Source organism: Oncorhynchus tshawytscha, linkage group LG06 (assembly GCF_018296145.1).
Source record: "Oncorhynchus tshawytscha isolate Ot180627B linkage group LG06, Otsh_v2.0, whole genome shotgun sequence".
NCBI lineage: Eukaryota > Metazoa > Chordata > Actinopteri > Salmoniformes > Salmonidae > Oncorhynchus > Oncorhynchus tshawytscha.
In genome coordinates, this window is record NC_056434.1 from 36,342,012 (window position 1) to 36,361,290 (window position 19,279).

The 19,279-nt window shown below is 40.9% G+C and overlaps 1 protein-coding gene across 2 annotated transcripts in view; it reads right to left on the reverse strand.

Moving 5' to 3' along the window:
* Positions 1–15,160, reverse strand: part of LOC112252507 (low-density lipoprotein receptor class A domain-containing protein 3) — a 121,818-nt gene extending 106,658 nt beyond the window's left edge. The window contains exon 1 of one of the 2 annotated variants that reach the window (XM_042323232.1): positions 14,817–15,160. In XM_042323232.1, the coding sequence (XP_042179166.1) occupies positions 14,817–14,868 (52 nt within the window). In that variant the 5' untranslated portion in view covers positions 14,869–15,160. The remainder of the gene's footprint in view (positions 1–14,816) is intronic. The other variant, XM_024423781.2, reaches the window with a different exon arrangement.
* Between the last annotated feature and the right edge of the window lie 4,119 nt (positions 15,161–19,279).

Sequence of the window (19,279 nt, forward strand, 5' to 3'; positions counted from 1 at the left end):
ACAGTTATACGGTAATTGTGCCCTAATCACACCTCTCCATCCCATAGGAGGAAGGAGAGGTATTAGAAGTCTTGATGCGTCAGCTGGCCACTTCACTCAGAAAGAAGTCAATCCACCATTAAGTCATTCCGTCCGTCCGTCTGTCTATCAGTCACCAATTTGGTATGTTACTCTTGCATTTATGTTGCTTTATCTCTATGAAAAACCAGAGATAAGGCATATTCAATGTTTTTTATTAGTACTGAGCCTGAGAGTTTGTCTTGCTCAGTGTTTGATTACATTTGTACTTTGCCCTTCTGCATTCTTTTCAGTCATCCCTCCGCAGGTCTGCATACTTTAGAATAAATACTGATGTGAATACTTAGAACAAAAACTCTGCAATGTTAACTGGAGCAAGTAGAACAGCTAAGTCTGCAAACATTCACAATGTCACACTCTAGACATCTCAATTCTGATTTGGAGTTTCACAGAAAAAAACTTGTTTGAGAAAATACTTTCTTCAGTGGTGAGTGTGACCTGTCGTTTATCCCTGTGCAAACAGTGAGTTTATCCCTGGATAGCATATATATATATATATATACCAGGTTTCACTTCAGGTTATTGAGGCCCTGTGGACCGTTTTCACTTAAGTTCTACATGTAATTCTATGAGGAATACCAAAGAGCTTGCTATGGCAGCAGACACACCTAACAGAATAATGAACATTTGATTCAGACAATTTACATCAGGACTACAACCCTGTTCCCGGAGGGCTAACGTCCTGTAGGTTTTCGCACCAACCCTAATCGAGCGCACCTGATTCTAAAAATTAACTGGTTGATAAGCTGAATCAAGCTAGATTGAAATCCTACAGGAGGGTAGCTCACCCGGAACAGTGTTGGAGCCCTGATCTACATATTTATTAGAAATTATGCAAAACACACAAGTCAGCTAGTAAGCTCTCCAATTAAAAAAAAAACTGTGTGTTTGGTTTGTGTGTTTGCAATGTACAGACTTTATGACTACTTTGCCAGTGATTGCATTAAGGCTGACCCCATTTAGGCGAATGGACGATTGTTTGGTCGACTGGCTGTTGGTCGACCAAGATTTCTTTAGTCGAGCAGTGGCAAATATATTTAAAACAATTATGGCACACTAGACACCTGTCTGATTCACGCCTGTCTGAGTGGACTAATCCATTGAGGAGGCCTCAGGGATGGCACACTAGACACCTGTCAGATTCACGCCTGTCTGAGTGGACTAATCCATTGAGGAGGCCGCAGAGATGGCACACTAGACACCTGTCTGATACACGCCTGTCTGAGTGGACTAATCCATTGAGGAGGCCGCAGGGATGGCACACCAGTAGTACATTTACCGTTAACATCCTTTATGATCTACAATGTTTGGTTACGGTAATTTCTGTTAATGCATTCATTATATTATTATTACAGTCTTACCGTTGTCATTGTCCACATTGGGGCGGCAGGGTAGTCTAGTGGTTAGAGTGTTGGACTAGTAACCAGAAGCTTGCAAGTTCAAACCCCTGAGCTGACAAGGTATGAATCTGTCATTCTGCCCCTGAACAGGCAGTTAACCCACTGTTCCTAGGCTGTCATTGAAAATAAGAATTTGTTCTTAACTGACTTGCCTAGTTAAATAAAGGAAAAATAAATAAAATAAAAATTGGAGAAGAGGACACATTGTTTGCAGAGGGCAAAACCTTGGCTACACCTGTGAATTCTTTTTTTTTTTTTTTTGGGGGGGGTTATTTCATTCCATTTATGAGTTGTCAATTAATCCATAGTCTTGTTTGGAGCACTCTTGTCGATAATGATGTAAGGACACGCACCTGATTACGCATATAAGTAGGCCTAGCCTACCTGGCCTGCGTGCAAATGTAGGCCTAGAAATGTGTCCATTTGGGGATCTGAAACTATTTCAGATTTTCTTAACTCACCATCACTGTTGAGCTTCTCAAAGATATTTTTCCTTTGCCTCAAAAAGCAAGTAAACTAAGTCTGTTTTTACATCCATTGAGAATGACAATATTTCCTCCACGTAGCCTACTTGAAAAATCTTTCCAGCTCTCTCCTTTCCATAACCACTCAGCATGAAAGGGGAAACATGTTATGCTCTGATCCGGTGGAAACGTCATAAAGGCTTACCTGATTATCCCTTGGGCAAATAGCCTACAGCTGTGTCTGTCTGTCCAGAGCTCATTGGTCTGAAGGTCCAGAGTATTGTATACAATGTTACAGGTTTGCTAACAGGACAAGTTAATAGTTAAGTTAAGTTCCTTGCAGACAGGCCATGTGTAGCCAATGTGATGTATAGGACACTTATTTTTATCAGGATATATTCGACTTGAGGGCTGCAAACGTTTTATTTGTTGGCTTTTGCTATAAAAAAAAATTTGAAACTTGAATGTGAAACTCCAAATCAGAAATGAGATGTCTAGAGTGTGAAATTGTGAATGTTTGCAGACTTAGCTGTTCTACTTGCTCCAGTTAACATTGCAGAGTTTTTGTTCTACACTGAGCCTGAGAGTTTGTCTTGCTCAGTATCGGACTACATTTGTACTTTGCCCTTCTGCCTTTTTTTGCAGTCATCCCTCCACAAGGGAATGCTGACTTGCCTATTTAAATAAAAGGTTAAAACCTGTTAAGGAGGCTGCGAATTTTGGCAGCTTTTTGTTAAAAATCGCGCAACATTTCAGCGTCCTGCTACTCATGCCAGGAATATAGTATATGCATATGATAAGTGTGTGTGTATAGAAAACACTCTGAAGTCTCTAAAACTGGTTAAATCGTGTCTGTGGCTATAACAGAACATGTTTAGGAGTCAAAATCCTTCGAAAAACTGTTCACCAAAAATACAAAAATAATATTCATCCGCCAGTCAATGTATTGTCTAAGGCTGAGGAAAATACATGGAGATCCCCTGTAAACGCCTACAGCTTCCACACGATGTCGCCAATGCTGTCATTTTGGGGCTGCTTTATCCTTGGTTTGGTGACGTGTAAGCACTTCCTTTCATCGATTACACCACAGGATGTTATGAAAGTGAAAACATGGAGTATGATTTCAAGACTTGCTGCTATCGAATACAGATCGCCCCGTGATCAATTTGATAGATTATTAACGTTTATTAATACCTAAAGTTGGTTTACATAAGTAGTTTGAAGTGATTTGTAAAAGTTTATAGGCAACTTTTGTAATTTTAAAAAGTGACGTTGCGTCTTGTAAAGGGGCATTTTTCTGGATCAGACCGGTCTTCAGCAAATCACATTTTGGGTATACAATGACGGATTTAATCGGGAAAAAGACCCAATTGTGATGTTTATGTGACATATAGGAGTGCCAAGAAAGAAGCTCGTCAAAGGTAATGAATGTTTTATATTTTATTTCTGTGTTTTGGGTAGCGCCGCCTACCGCGAAATCTGTTGTTTTGTTGGCGGTCTGGTATTCTGGGGGGTGCATGTTATCAGATAATAGCTTCTCATGCTTTCGCCGAAAAGCATTTTACAAATCTGACTTGCTGGCTAGATTCACAACAAGTGTAGCTTTAATTCAGTACCTTGTATGTGTGTTTTAATGAAAGTTTGAGTTTTATCGAAAACTATTAGGTGGCGCTCTAAAATTTCCGCTGATTTGATCCCGCCACAGGGACCTAGTCCATAACAAGTTTTAAAGAAATAAAAAATAAAATAAAAACAACAAGGCCAGCAGCGGGAGGAGGAGGGTCGAATGGGGAACAGGTTTTTGTTCTTCTGGTTAGGCTATATTGATCTGGCTCCATCTTTAGTAATTTGTGTCTTCATTTTTAATGAAGTATGCTTCTGTGCTTAAAGCATCAGAGAACCTCAGTAGCCTACATGTAGTTGATTTATTCAAACAGGGTGGAAAAGTAGACGCTTAAAAATGATTGATCAATTGAATAAGAAAGATGACAACTGTCAGTCAAGCACATTTTTTTTTGTCAGAGACAGCCATAGATTGCATATTTAGAGCATCATATTAGATGTCATGACTGTCCAAAGCTATTGTTTGGAGTTCAGCTCTCCACTGCAAGCACATGAATATAACTACAAACCATGCACTTTGCCAATACATCCATACCAAGGTTTAGTGTAACCCAAACGCTATCATAAAAGTAATGTAGTAGCTCTTTATCCAGTGACCTACACTCAGTCAGCACATAAATACACAATCAATGGTATATAGCAGATAGTACACAACAGCAAATAACACCCTGTGAGCCAGTCTCAGAGGGGTGATGGGATTGCTGTCTGTGTCCGTGGTGCCACGCTGTGTGACACAACACAGCAAATGACTCCTGATCGCAGGGACAGCAGGGGAGCCAGCTGTCTGGCAGGCAGCAGGAGGACAACACAGGGCCATAATGGCCTTTTCCAACACACAACACGAGAGAACAGAAGAAAACCGACAGAGAGAGGGAAAGAAGAGGTAATGGTGTGTTGTAGGCGTCACAAACAATCTGTAGATTTGGTTATCCATGGGAGATACCAAGTTATATCCACCCCTGCCCAGAATGAGGGGAATGAAATCTCCTATCTCCTCAGGCTTCCTTGTTTCTGTGGCGATGATGAGTTAATGGGTTGCCAGGAGACAGCACTGCAGTGACATGAAACACTGCCATGTACTCACTCTACATGGCACTGTCATTTTATTCTAAAAGACGGCATTCGGATAAATACATTTTTCTTAAAGTAACACTTCTCTGCTGCTACTCCTTGGCTTAGGCGTACAGCTAGGTGTGTGTATGTTTGTATGTGTGTGTTCATGTGTGCCAGTGTGTGGAGTCAATTAAAGCCAAACAGACAAGAGTCTCCTTTAAAAACTTCTAAAACAAAACAGATTTGTCGCCGGGACCTAACTCCCAGATTAAAGCCTATATATTATGTTTAGGTTTGAAAGTTTAAACTTGTGAGAGGCCATTTGAATGAAGACCAGAAGTGACTGGATCAGTGTTATAAACTCCAAGTGTAACGGCATTCCTCCTCCTCTTCTAAGGAGGAGTAGCGAGAAGGATCGGAGGACCAATGCGCAGCGTGGTAAGTGTCCATTATGTTTAATACGAAAAACAACAGAACACTAGAACAAAACAAAATAACGTGCATCAACAAAAACTGAAACAGTACCGTGTGGCAACAAACACTCACACGGAGACAAACACTCACAACTCAAAAATGAAACCCAGGCTACCTAAGTAGGATTCTCAATCAGAGACAACTAACGACACCTGCCTCTGATTGAGAACCATACTAGGCCAAAACAGAAACCAAACATAGAAAAACAAACATAGACTGTCCACCCCAACTCACACTCTGACCATACTAAATAAAGACAAAACAAAGGAAATAAAGGTCAGAACGTGACACCAAGGGGAAGAGCATACAGCACATTCTAGGCCAAACCATGGTGAGCAGTACAGTTAACAAGTCATATGTTGTCATATGAATATACCTTATTCAAATATCGCACCAGGATTACAAACTTTGGCCCACCGAAGTTAGCAGTACAGGGTCTTTGAACTTCACAAACTATGTCAGAGAAGATTCTTAGCTATCGATGTATAAAACCATCCAACCAGTCAAAGGTTTAATCTTGGCTACAATGATGAGACTGAGCCTTTCATGGAATAGCAAAGCACTTTGGATCGATCAGCAATCAATTTCTAATGAGTTCTCTGGACAATCTTTTTTTCAAACCTCTTCTTTTGTTTCCCCTTCGATCCATACATCTCTAGATAGATCAGCTCCATGAAGAAGCATGATTAATAGATCACAGAGCAGAGCTCAGGTTGGATGGAAGGAGATGCTTCATCTCAGGTAGAGATAGACAGAATCCCATCCAAATTAAATGAAAATAATACAGAAAGAATAACAAACAAGTGGTCTAATTAATCCCATTACATGTAGTATTTTATTCAGGAATTCAATGATTGCCGATAGAGGATTTTTGAAAGAACAGCGTGGGAAATGCTCATATCTGCTTCAACTACTGAATTCTGTCTGTAATGTAGTCTGGACCATGTCTGTAAAACACAGCATGTCAAAACACATGGCCCATGTCAAAACACAGCACTAGTATTGAGTTGAAAGTAAGGTGCTGTGCTGTGCTGGGGAGGTCTGAAATGTGACTTCAGTCATGTGGCTTTGTTTAACAACTATGGGAAATAGTACCAACTCTATCACACACAAGGCAGGCTTAATGTTTTTTTAATTTTTTTTATTTTACCCCAATTTCGTGGTATCCAATTGCTTAGTAGCTACTATCTTGTCTCATCGCTACAACTCCCGTACGGGCTCGGGAGAGACGAAGGTTGAAAGTCATGCGCCCTCCGATACACAACCCAACCAAGCCGCACTACTTCTTAAAAAAGCACGCATCCAACCCAGAAGCCAGCCGCACCAATGTGTCGGAGGAAACACCGTGCTCCGGGCCGGGCACACTGCGCCCGGCCCGCCACAGGAGTTGCTGGTGCGCGCTGAGACAAGGATATCCCTACCGACCAACCCCTCCCTAACCCGGACGACGCTAGGCCAATTGTGCGTCCCCCCACGGACCTCCCGGTCGCGGCCGGTTACGACAGAGCCTGGGCGCGAACCCAGAGTCTCTGGTGGCACAGCTGGAACTGGGCGGACCACCCGCTGTATTTTTGGTTAGTTAGTTAGCTGTATTGAAGTCGGCTAGTCTAGTTTAGGGGTATTTTGGGATATTTGTTTCTTTCCTTGGGTCCAGCTTAGCCCCTTTCACTGCCCCCCTTTACCGTGTGTTTAAAAATAAACCATGAATGTTTGACGGTAATTTAGTTGTCTGTGGGTTTTTGGTCTCACTGTTACTTTTTCACTATTACACTTTGCATGAGTTATGCTACGGGTCTCGTTACCATCCCCCCCTAGACTGCCGGGCCATCAGGGATTCGTAACAGACAATGATTGGGAGCATATCAGCTGAAGTGAAAACACACACACATGGTATGCACATACTGCACAGACACACATACAGTCACAGATGTTTGTGCATGGACACACACACACACAGGGCTAGCCACTAAACACCCTTCCCTGACAATAGAACAACCCAGGAGCACAATATCAACCAAAGGTAAACCATATACAACATGGTTCTGCTCCTCGACTCTGAGTCTCACCAGGTGAGAAATTATTACGGCATCCGATGGTGGTTATGAATAAAAAACATCCAACCACCGGTGTCTTGAAGTGTGAAGTACTACTGAGACTGTAATGGAACACATTAATCTTGATTATGGCGATATCGGGCATGCTTACGTCTGTCTGTTTCCTCACACTGCCATTGCCGTTATTTTTCACAGTAAATACAATAACAAATCTGAGGACGGCAGATATAGGAGATAGTCATTGAATAAATCATATCCTTGTTTGGACCCCAGGCAGAGTAGCTGTCTGATAGAAAGAAGTGTGTTTCTGTGCAGTATCAGGCCATGAGGACTCTGCAAGCAATAAGGTTTGACATACAATCGTGGCCAAAAGTTTTCACAGTCTGCTGCTTCAGTTTATGATGGCAATTTGCATATACTCCAGAATGTTATGAAGAGTGATCAGATGAATTGCAATTAATTGCAAAGTCCCTCTTTGCCATACAAATAACTGAATCCCCAAAAAACATTTCCACTGCACTTCAGCCCTTCCACAAAAGGACCAGCTGACATGTCACTGACTCTCTCGTTAACACAGGTGTGAGTGTTGGCAGGGACAAGGCTGGAGATCACACTGTCATGCTGATTGAGTTCGAATAACTGACTGGAAGCTTCAAAAAGAGGGTGGTGCTTGGAATCATTGTTCTTCTTCTGTCAAACATGGTTACCTGCAAGGAAACACGTGCCGTCATCATTGCTTTGCACAAAAAGGGCTTCACAGGCAAGGATATTGCTGCCAGTAACATTGCACCTAAATCAACCATTTATCGGATCTTCAAGGAGAGCAGTTCAATTGTTGTGAAGAAGGCTTCAGGGCGCCCAAGAAAGTCCAGCAAGGGCCAGGACCGTCTCCTAAAGTTGATTCAGCTTCGGGATCGGGGCACCACCAGTCCCGAGCTTGCTCGGGAATGGCAGCAGGCTGGTGTGAGTGCATCTGCACACACAGTGAGGCAAAGACTTTTGGGGCATCTGGAAAAAAGCTTGTCCAGAGAAGACCAGGTGAGTTCTACCATCAGTCCTGTATCATGCCAACAGTAAAGCATCCTGAGACCATTCATGTGTGGGGTTGCTTCTCAGCCAAGGGAGTGGGCTCACTCACAATTTTGCCTAGGACCACAGGAATGGTACCAACACATCCTCCGAGAGCAACTTCTCCCAACCATCCAGGAACAGTTTGGTGACGAACAATGCCTTTTCCAGCATGATGGAGCACCTTGCCATAAGGCAAAAGTGATAACTAAGTGGCTCAGGGAACAAAACATCGATATTTTGGGTCCATGGCCAGGAAACTCCCCAGACCATAATCCCATTGAGAACTTGTGGTCAATCCTCAAGAGGCGGGCGGACAAACAAAAACCCACAAATTCTGACAAACTCCAGGCATTGATTATGCAAGAATGGGCTGCCATCAGTCAGGATGTGGCCCAGTATTTAATTGACCGCCTTTGACACTTATGAAATGCTTGTAATTATAATTCAGTATTCCATAGTAACATTTGACAAATATCTCAAGACACTGAAGCAGAAAACTTTGGAAATGAATGTGTCATTCTCAACTTTTGGCCATGACTGTACATTGAGGTCCTAAAGTATTTGGACAGTGACACTTTTTGTTTTGGCTCTATATTGAAATGGTACAATGACTATGAGGTTAAAGACTGTCAGCTTTAATTTGAAAGTATTTTCATCCATATCGGGTGAAACATTTAGAACAGCATTTCCCAAACTCGGTCCTCGGGATCCCACAGGGTGCACATTTGTTTTTGCCCTAACACTACAAAGCTGATTCAAATTATCAAAGCTTGATGATTAGTTGATTATGTGAATCAGCTGTGTTGTGCTAGAGGAAAAACCAAAATGTGCTCCCCTTGGAGTCCCGAGGACTGAGTTTAGGAAACCCTGGTTTAGATAGTGCCCACATTTTAAGGAACCAAAAGTATTCTGACAAATTCACTTATGCAGTATGTGTATTAAAGTAGTCAAAGGTTAAGTATTTGGTCCCATATTCCTAGCAAGCAATAACTATATCAAGCTTGTGACTACAAACTTGTTGGATGCATTTGCAGTTGGTTTTGGTTGTGTTTCAGATTATTGTTCACAATATACAGTTCCAATTATGTTTAGACACCTACTTTTGATTTATTTGTACTATTTTCTACATTGTAGAATAAGTGAACACATCAAAATGATGAAATTACACATATGGAATCATGTAGTAACCAAAAAAAGTGCTAAACAAATCAAAGAATATGTTATATTTGAGATTCTTCAAAGTAGCCACCCTTTGCCTTGATGACAGCTTTGCACACTCTTGGCATTCTCAAAAAAAAACAGCTTCATGCATTTCAATTAACAGGTGTGCCTTGTTAAGTTCATTTGCGGAATTTCTTTCCTTAGTGTGTTTGAGCCAATCAGTTATGCTGTGACAAGGTATGGGTGGCATACAGAAGATAGGGCTATTAGGTAAAAGGCCAAGTCCATATTATGAGAGAATGCCCAGAGTGTGCAAAGCTGTTTTCAAGGCAAAGGGTGGCTACTTTGAAGAATCTCAAATATAAAATATTTTGATTTGTTTAACACTTTTTTTGGTTATTACATGATTCCATATGTGTTATTTCATAGTTTTGATGTCTAAAAATAAAGAAACCCTTGAATGAGTAGGTGTGTTGTGTTCAAACTTGACTGGTACTGTAAATTAATGGTAAATGTATTGTGTCATTTTGGAGTCACTTATTGTAAATAAGAATGAAATATGTTTCTGAACACTTCCACATTTTTTTTATGGGGGCGGGTGTATATTTATGCCTCCGTAACATTCTCACTCATCATTATTCATAATTCATGAATGATTATTCGTAATCATGGTACCATCCACATTAATGTAGAATTGTTAGGAAACATATTCTATTTTAATTTATACTTAAGTGACTCCAAAATAACACAATACATTATTTCCCATTAATTTCTGTTGGGAACAAAATAGTCAAAAACAACCAAAACAAACTGCAAATGCATCCAACAAGTTTGTAGAGTCACAAGATTGATGTAGTAGTCATTGTTTGCTAGGAATGTGGGATTAAATACTAAACTTTAGACTACTTTAATACACATAAGTGAATTTATCCAAATATTTCTGGTTCTCTAAAATGGGCATCTATAAGTGCTGTCTTTTCTAAATGGTTCACCCGATATGGATAAATACCCCAAATAAAGTTGAGTCAGCACTCATAGTCATTGCATTATTACAAATCCAAACTGCTGAGTACAAAACCAAAACAATAAAACAAATGTTACTGTCCAAATATTTTACCTCACTATATATGCTATGCTAGCACGATCACTTCATTAGGCATTCATTCTGACAGGTGAGACATGTTCAGGTGGAGCTTTGGTGATTCACATGGTTCTTCAATGAGAAGATGGTGGAACACCACTATTCTCTAGTGCTAATGACTAAGTTTTTTGGGGCCATTCTCTCACTTCAGGGGCAAGCCTGGAAAAGACCACAAAAAAGACCGTATGCACACATACAAGTTATTCCAGCCAGGTCTGTTGTGATTTATATGGTTCATTATAACGGGAATTCTTTACAACCAAACAGAACAGGGTGCCATTGAACACAGAGTCACGGGAAGAGGAAGACAGATTAAATGGCCTCTGCAGAGCACAAACAGACAGAACTGGAGTCCATTTTGGAAAGTTATATTTACAATGTAGGCGCAGGTTTAATTTGCTTGCTTTCACTTTGTTATTAATAATAGCCAGCTGTGTGTGAGTGAGAGATCAGGTCTTGGTGACCTTGATCGGTCAGACCAAAATGGGTCGGTCGCAGAGTCGAGGCCTGAAGTTTGACAGCCCTCTAAATCTAAAACATATAACTTTAACGCATTTAATGCATGTGTCATATGTATGGATTTACCACTGTTTAAGATATTACCAACTAAAGTAATATAGGCCTTCATACTGTACTGCAACACTGAGACTGAGACTGTGTTTTATACCAGAGTTCACAAGTGCCAAACAAATGTGAAATGAGAGTTACTGAGAAAGACATCAAGACAAAAGTGAGTCAGCTAAAAAACCTTCCCCCATTCCAAAATGTAAAATGAGTAGCAGAAAAGCATTGAGTGGCTGCTGCCATACATTTAAAAAATGTATCACTAGCCACTTTAAATAATGCCACTTAATATAATGTTTACATACCCTACATTAATCATCTCATGTGTATATACTGTACTCTATACCACCTACTGCATCTTGCCATCTTTATGTAATACATGTATCACTAGCCACTTTAAACAATGCCACTTTATATAATGTTTACATACCCTACATTACTCATCTCATATGTATATACTGTACTCTATACCATCTACTGCATCTTGCCAATGCCGTTCTGTACCAAGATTCATATATCTTTATGTACATATTCTTCATCCCTTTACACTTGTGTGTGTATAAGGTAGCTGTTGTGAAATTGTTAGGTTAGATTACTTGTTGGTTATTACTGCATTGTCGGAACTAGAAGCACAAGCATTTCGCTACACTCGCATTAACATCTGCACGTGACAAATAACATTTGATTTGATTACTTGTCAGAATTAAATAGACATCCCTTTTAGAGCACAAACATGCAGCGAAAACAATATTTATTTTAAAAGCATGTGTCTCACAAACTGACAGGTAATAGGCTACACAGCTAAATGATTTGGGTCTGGGACCCTTGAGCACCAACATGTGAAGTTCATATTGGGTGTCAAATGAAAGCTAAGTCTCTTTTTTTATTAAGGCATAAAAATGTTTTGGTTTTATAAAATTAGGAATAAGCAAAGGCTTTGATTTCTGGTCATAGAGATGAAAAGTGGTTTTGGAAAACATCTACCAGAAAAGTCTTAAAAGGTATGAGAAACGTATGAAAACATAATAATGTTGAAGTAAAGACCCCTGACTAATATCAACACTTATATTTCGTTTCGGATAAATTATTTGCCTACTGTACATTTTTAAAACACAACCTTATGCTTGTAATTCTGTTACCAAAAACCTACATATTTTTAAGATATTTACTTCTAATTTCTCTCCCTCATGAGGGAGAATAATGAATACGTAACAAAGAAAGTTAGATGTACCAATTAGTTTGTGTTTTTACCGATATCAAGTTTGTTTATGAATTAAGTGATTAAAACCTGTAATTACCGAAATCATAAAACACAGTTGGGTCACGTGCTACTGTCATCCTTTCCACTGGCATACTGTTATGTTAAGCTCATAACTGTTTTCTTTCACTTTCTGTCATCTGGTGGTCAAAGCAAGACTATAAAAACAATCTGGACAACCTCTCCCTCTCTCTCGCCAGTTAGTCACGGCCGTTACCGACACCTACGACCTTTTCTTTTACTGTAACAAGGACATCCATGGACGGGACAGATATGAACCAATCATAAATGTCTGTTTCACAAGTTTGGACAGCACAGTACAGTACAGTAGAGAACAGTAAAGGGCCCGGTTTCCCAAAAGCATTTTAAGACTAAGTTCATCGTTAGAGCCTGTACAGAAAGGTACAGTAGAGTTCAGTAAAGTACAGTAGAGCACACTGGAGTAGAGAACCATGTGTGCTTTAATGCACTGTACTCTACTGCACTGAACATATGTACTTTACTGTAATGAACTCTGCTGTGCCATACTGTGATGTCCAAACTTGTGAAACATAGACGTCTATGATTGGTTCAGATTTTGTCTGGTCCGGACCAACCAAATGTGGTCGTTTGGGGGCAGAGCTCATTCAAATAATAGCCCGTGTGTAGAATAATACCCAAATATGCTAAACATATAATGCATATTTCTACATTTGTGTACCTGTTCAGGATGCATCACCATGAAGAGAATGATATTCATACCCATAATTATGCATTTCTGTATAGTACAAATCAGGGACCAATGATGTAATTCCGTTAGCGGTTTAAAATCCACTTCACTTCAATAACCAAAATAAAAAATGTGAAACTCAATGTGTCATGTCATAGCTGTCTTCTTGCAGACATCCTTGAATCTTAATTTTTGGAAAACGTTGTCGCATTAGAAACTAAGGGCGATTTTACCGTAATATCGTTCCGAAACTTTGCATCTGCACAGTTCCACTTCCAGTAAATGTGTTTTGTGACATTATCTGTGTAAATTGTTCAAAGTAGTACTTGTTCAAAGAGTTGTATGTTTTGTTAAACTTTAAAAAGCAATGTTTTTTAGCATACATTTTAAAGTGACAAATCTGTTCTCATTGCGGACAAGTCAACTCAGTACTCTGACGTAGCCTTTAATTCTGAAACATGTTGAGTTTGAATAACAAAAAGGCATCATATTTTGAACTCCCATTGCCCTCATAGAGTGGCTCAATGTGTTTTGCACAGCAAATCAACCTTCACCTGTCAGTCTTTATTCAAACCGTGTCGAACGGTCTATGCAACTTGGTAACAGGCATCATATGTAACGGATGTGAAAAGGCTAGCTTAGTTAGCGGTGCGCGCTAAATAAAGTTTCAATCAGTGACATCACTTGCTCTGAGACCTTGAAGTAGTAATTCTCCTTGCTCAGCAAGGGCCGCGGCTTTTGTGGAGCGATGGGTAACGATGCTTCGTGGGTGACTGTTGTTGATGTGTGCAGAGGGTCCCTGGTTCGCGCCCGGGGGCGAAGGGACGGTCGGGCGAAGGGACGGTCTAAAGTTATACTGTTACACATACTAGAGCCTACACTGGACTTTATTGCATTAGAAAACTATCTACTATGTAACTATAAACACAATATTGTTACTACAGTTTTTCCTGTGTAGGCTAGTTGCTCTCAATATAGGGCTCTGGTTACATGTACTTACAATAATTATATAGGCATACATGGTAGGCCACAAGTTCATGTAGCCATACTGAAAGCATTTAAAATCGTATCCTGGTAATGTAATTCTGTAATACTTACTGCCTGCTGCACAGTCTGATAGAAGTGTAAATAGAGGTAGACTAGGCTTCTCTCCATGCCCCCACTCGGCCCTTCAGCTGCCATGGCGGGGCAGGGGCACAGATTGACTTGTCAACGTTGCCCTGTCAACAACCTCAGATCATAACAACCCTGCGTCCTCTGACTCCTCTCCCCCTGATTTACCTCTCACACTTCACATAGCATCCTTACTCACAAACATACAGTATAAGGCAATCTAGCCCTACACATGGCTGCCAAACGTTTAACGGCATAAACTGACTGCAATGCGATGTCCTGGGAAACATAGCCTACGCACCACAAGAAAAGAACGGGAATTTGATAATAGCCCGCTGCTTTCGGGTTTGGCAAAAGTAAAACAACGGGACGTAGCGGAACTAAATCGACTTCGCAGCCTGTTGGTTGCACATACTTTGCCCCAACTCCGCTTGAAGTTAGCGCTGGTTACATTGCAACAGTGTAACATTTTGACAACAACGATATTGTGCACACAAAAGTGGCAAATAGGATATATCGTTATTGTTACGTCTGTTGCGAAAGCACGCGTGTTGTTTCCCTTCCAGAGCAGCCACAGCGGCACTGTTAGAAGCGCCTACAGATTAAAAAGCTTGAATACGAAAAACTACGTATTAAAAAAAAAAAAAACTTACCAACCGAGCTTGAGCCCGTCCCCGAACTAAGCAAGATGTACCAGATCCACATCGTATGGTCTTTTTTCGGCCTGCCCTTTTTGCACCCCGCCGCGGGCCAACAATCGGGGCAATAGAACACTTATCCGGTTTGCTCCTATCTCCACTTTCGCGTTGTTTTCTCCTTTTTTCTATTCGGGACAAAGTTAGAAAATGGCTTGCGTGAAGAGCCGGATTCACACAGGGACAGAGTTTTCAGAATCAGGGCTGGGGAGGAAGAGGCTGGCGGTGGTAGGGGCTTGAGGGGTGGTGGCAGGGGATTTGGAGTGAGTGGGGATCACTGGGTGGGGATCGGTTTAGCGCCGTGTGAGAGGCGGAGACTTGTGGCTGCTACAGAAGACTAAAGGTCGGTTGGGAGTAGGACCATGTATGTGCCTCGAAGGCAGGCACTCACATGAGTTCTTGATCACAGAACATGTGATATAGCCAGGCATCTATTAATCCAAAAATGTTGAAAATAGTGACATTCAGCCATTAGTTATTCGTCCTTTATACATACTTTGTTTGTGAGATTAAATCTCTGTAGACTTTAAACTTCTGGTTTGTGAGATTAAATATCTGTAGACTTTAGACTTTGGAGACCTGGGAAAAACTATGTGGAAGGTGCACTGAGCAGTTTAAATAGGCTACAGTTCCTTGTTTGCTCTCAATCAAAAAGAACTACAGAAGTTAAAACATCAGTTTCTAAATAAATATGTATACAAGTGTACATGTTTTTCCCCTATGTGAACTTCTATTTCAATAAGAGTAAACTATTCAGTCAATGCATCAAGATATACATTGCATTAGCATCTCTCTCTCAAACACACACATATATACACACACAAACACAACCAAGCATGCACACCCACAAAACACACACAGTCTGTCTGTCACAGTGTCAGTGTTATGAATAGTGTGTCAACTCTGAAAACAGAGGGAGCAGATGGAAGAGGAGTGATGAGCTTTCACCAGAGCAGACCTATCCTCTTTATCGTTCAACGCAGCTGTGTGAAGTCAAAGACAGACCCAAACAAAAAGCCAGCTTTTGATAACACCCTAACCTGCAGGCATATGATCTGGAAAAGCCCCCACTATCAAACAACCTCCAGCCCTGAAAGAATTCATCAGCACATTGCTTATCAAGGCATCTGGGCCTGGAGCAGGCAGGCAAACAGGCAGCACAGGGGGTCAGATAAATGCATGAGGCCATTGTCATCAATCTCGGTTTGATCTACAATACCAGTCAAAAGTTTGGACACACCTGCTCATTCAAGGGTTTTTCTTTATTTGTACTATTTTCGAACATTGTATAATAATAGTGAAGACATCAAAACTAGGAAATAAATCATATGGAATCACGTACTAACCAAAAAAGTGTTAAACAAATCAAAATATATTTTATATTTGAGATTCTTCAAAGTAGCCACCCTTCTTCTTGATGACAGCTTTGCACAGTCTTGGCATTCTCTCAACCAGCTTCACCTGGAATGCTTTTCCAACAGTCTTGTGAGGAGTTCCCACATATGCTGAGCACTTGTTGGATGCTTTTCCTTCACTCTGTGATCCAACTCATCCAAAACCATCTCAATTGACTTGAGGTCGGGTGATTATGGAGTCCAGGTCATCTGATGCAGCACTCCATCCCTCTCCTTCTTGGTCAAATAGCCTTTACACAGCTTAGAGGTGTGTTGGGTTATTGTCCGGTTGAAAAACAAATGGTAGTCCCACTAAGCGCAACCCAGATGGGATGGTGTATTACTGCAGAATGCTGTGGCAGCCATGCTGGTTATGTGTGCCTTTAATTCTAAATAAATCACAGACAGTGACACCATCACACTACCTTCACGGTGGAAACCACACATGCGTATACCATCTGTTCACCTACTCTGCATCTCACAAAGACACAGCGGTTGGAACCAAAAATCTCAAATTTGGACAGATTTCCACCGGCCTAATGTCTAATGTCCATTGCTTGTGTTTCTTGGCCCAAGCAAGTCTCTTCTTATTATTGTTGTCCTTTACAGTTGATGTTGAGATGCGTCTGTTACTTGAACTCTGAAGCTTTTATTTGGGCTGCCGTTTCTGAGGCTGGTAACTGTAATGATCTTATCCTCTGCAGCAGAGGTAACTCTGGATCTTCTTTTCCTGTGGCGGTCCTCATGAGAGCCAGTTTCATCATAGCGCTTGATGGTTTTTGCGACTGCACTTGAAGAAACTTTCAAAGTTCTTGAAATGTTCTGCATTGACTGACTTTCATGTCTTAAAGTAATGATGGACTGTAATTTCTCTTTGCTTATTTGAGCTGTTCTTGCCATAATATGGACTTGTTTTTTTTACCAAACCTTTTGTATACCACCCATACCTTGTCACAACACAACTGATTGGCTCAAACGCGTTAAGAAGGAAAGAAATTCCACAAATAAACTTTTAAAAAGCCACACCTGTTAATTGAAATGGATTCCAGGTGACTACCTATGAACCTGTTTGAGAGAATGCCAAGAGTGTGCAAAGCTGTCATTAAGGCAAAGGGTAGGTACTTTGAAGAATCTCAAATATGTTTTTATTTGTTTCTCTTTTTTGGGTTACTACACGATTCCATATGTTATTTCATAGTTTTGATGTCTTCACTATTATTCTACAATGTAGGAAATAGGAAAAATAAGGAAAAACCCTTGAATGAGTAGGTGTGTCCACACTTTTGACTGGTACTGTATATCAGTTGTTATGGCCATATTTAAATGTCATTAGGATGCACCACTTTCTTTCTCACTCGTGTACTAAATTGTTTTCCATACCACACTGAAATAAATCAAATAATGTATTATGAGGAGCAGAGATTGAGAGACTAAACACAAATGTTCCAATGTTAATAGCAAATGGATTCATAATTGAGAGAAGCCCTTGAGTGGCTGATGATAATACACCATAACAATACCAGTACTGAATTGCTAAACAAAAATATCTATAATGAATGAGGAGAACAGAGCAGAGTAAACAGTTTGAGGCCTGTGGTCCCTCCTTGGTCCCTGTAGTGGGAACGTCAGAACAAGGAAATGTTCCCCTCACCATTGATTGACACGCAGAGCTCTCAGTAATGTCCCATCAATTAGCTGAAGCTATCTATAAACAGCAGACCTGCAGGACCTAATTAGCCTGTTGGCGAGTGACAAATGTATTTAATGTAACCACTGGCAACCACCAACCTCATTAGCGAACATTAAACTCTAATATGAAGGTTGTTATTGCCTTAATCACAGGAGAAACCCAATTAGACGGCAGGTTTGGAAAATGATTCTGGGTCAGAGATGTACGATGTGATTGGTGGAGGCAGGGAAGGAAGGAGGGGACAGAGCAGTGCAACATGAGATGACTTAGCCTGTGGGGGCATTGATAAAGGGAGGGAGGGGAAATGGTGGAGAGAGGGAGAGAAAGAGGTAATGTAGGGAGAGGCTAGTTAGAGGGAGAGAGTGGATATTTAGAGGGAGAGAAAGAGAGAGTGGTAGGGAGATGGAGATTAATTACATTTTTTATTTCACCTTTATTTAACCAGATTTCACCTTTATTTAACCAGACAGTTGAGAACAAGTTCTCATTTACAACTGCGACCTGGCCAAGATAAAGCATAGCAGTGCGACAAAAACAACAGTTACACATAAATAAACGTACAGTCAATAACACAAAATAAAAGAAAAATAGACGGATCTTTGTACTGTGTGTGCAAATGTAGGGAGGTAGGCAATAAATAAGCCATAGAGGTGAAAATAAGTTGCTGCAGGGGGTCCTGAATTGTTGGCCGGGGTAGGGCTAGCCAGGTGGAAAGCATGTCGAGCTGTGGAACAATGCTTATTGAAATTATCGTAGATTTATCGGTGGTGACAGTGCTTCCTATCCTCAGTGCAGTGGGCAGCTGGGAGGAGGTGCTCTTATTCTCCATGGACTTTACAGTGACCCAAAACCTTTTGGAATTAGTGCTACAGGAAGCACATTTTTGTTTGAAAAAGCTAGCCTTAAGCTTTCCTAACTGATGGGGTATATTGGTTCCTGACTTCCCTGAAGAGTTGCATGTCACGGGGGCTATTCGATGCTCATGCAGAATGCCACAGGATGTTTTTGTGCTGGTCGAGGCCAGTCAAGTCTGGGGTGAACTGTTCTTAGTTCTACATTTTTGATCAGAGAGATGAGAGAGAGATGTGGGGTATTGAGAAGTTTGGAGTGTGAGAGAATGTTGGAGAGAGACTAGGCTGTGGTAGGGAAAGAGTGGCAGAGAAGGACAGACAGACAGACAGACAGACAGACAGACAGACAGACAGACAGACAGACAGACAGACAGACAGACAGACAGACAGACAGACAGACAGACAGACAGACAGACAGACAGACAGACAGACAGACAGACAGACAGACAGACAGACAGACAGACAGACAGACAGAGGTAGATGTTG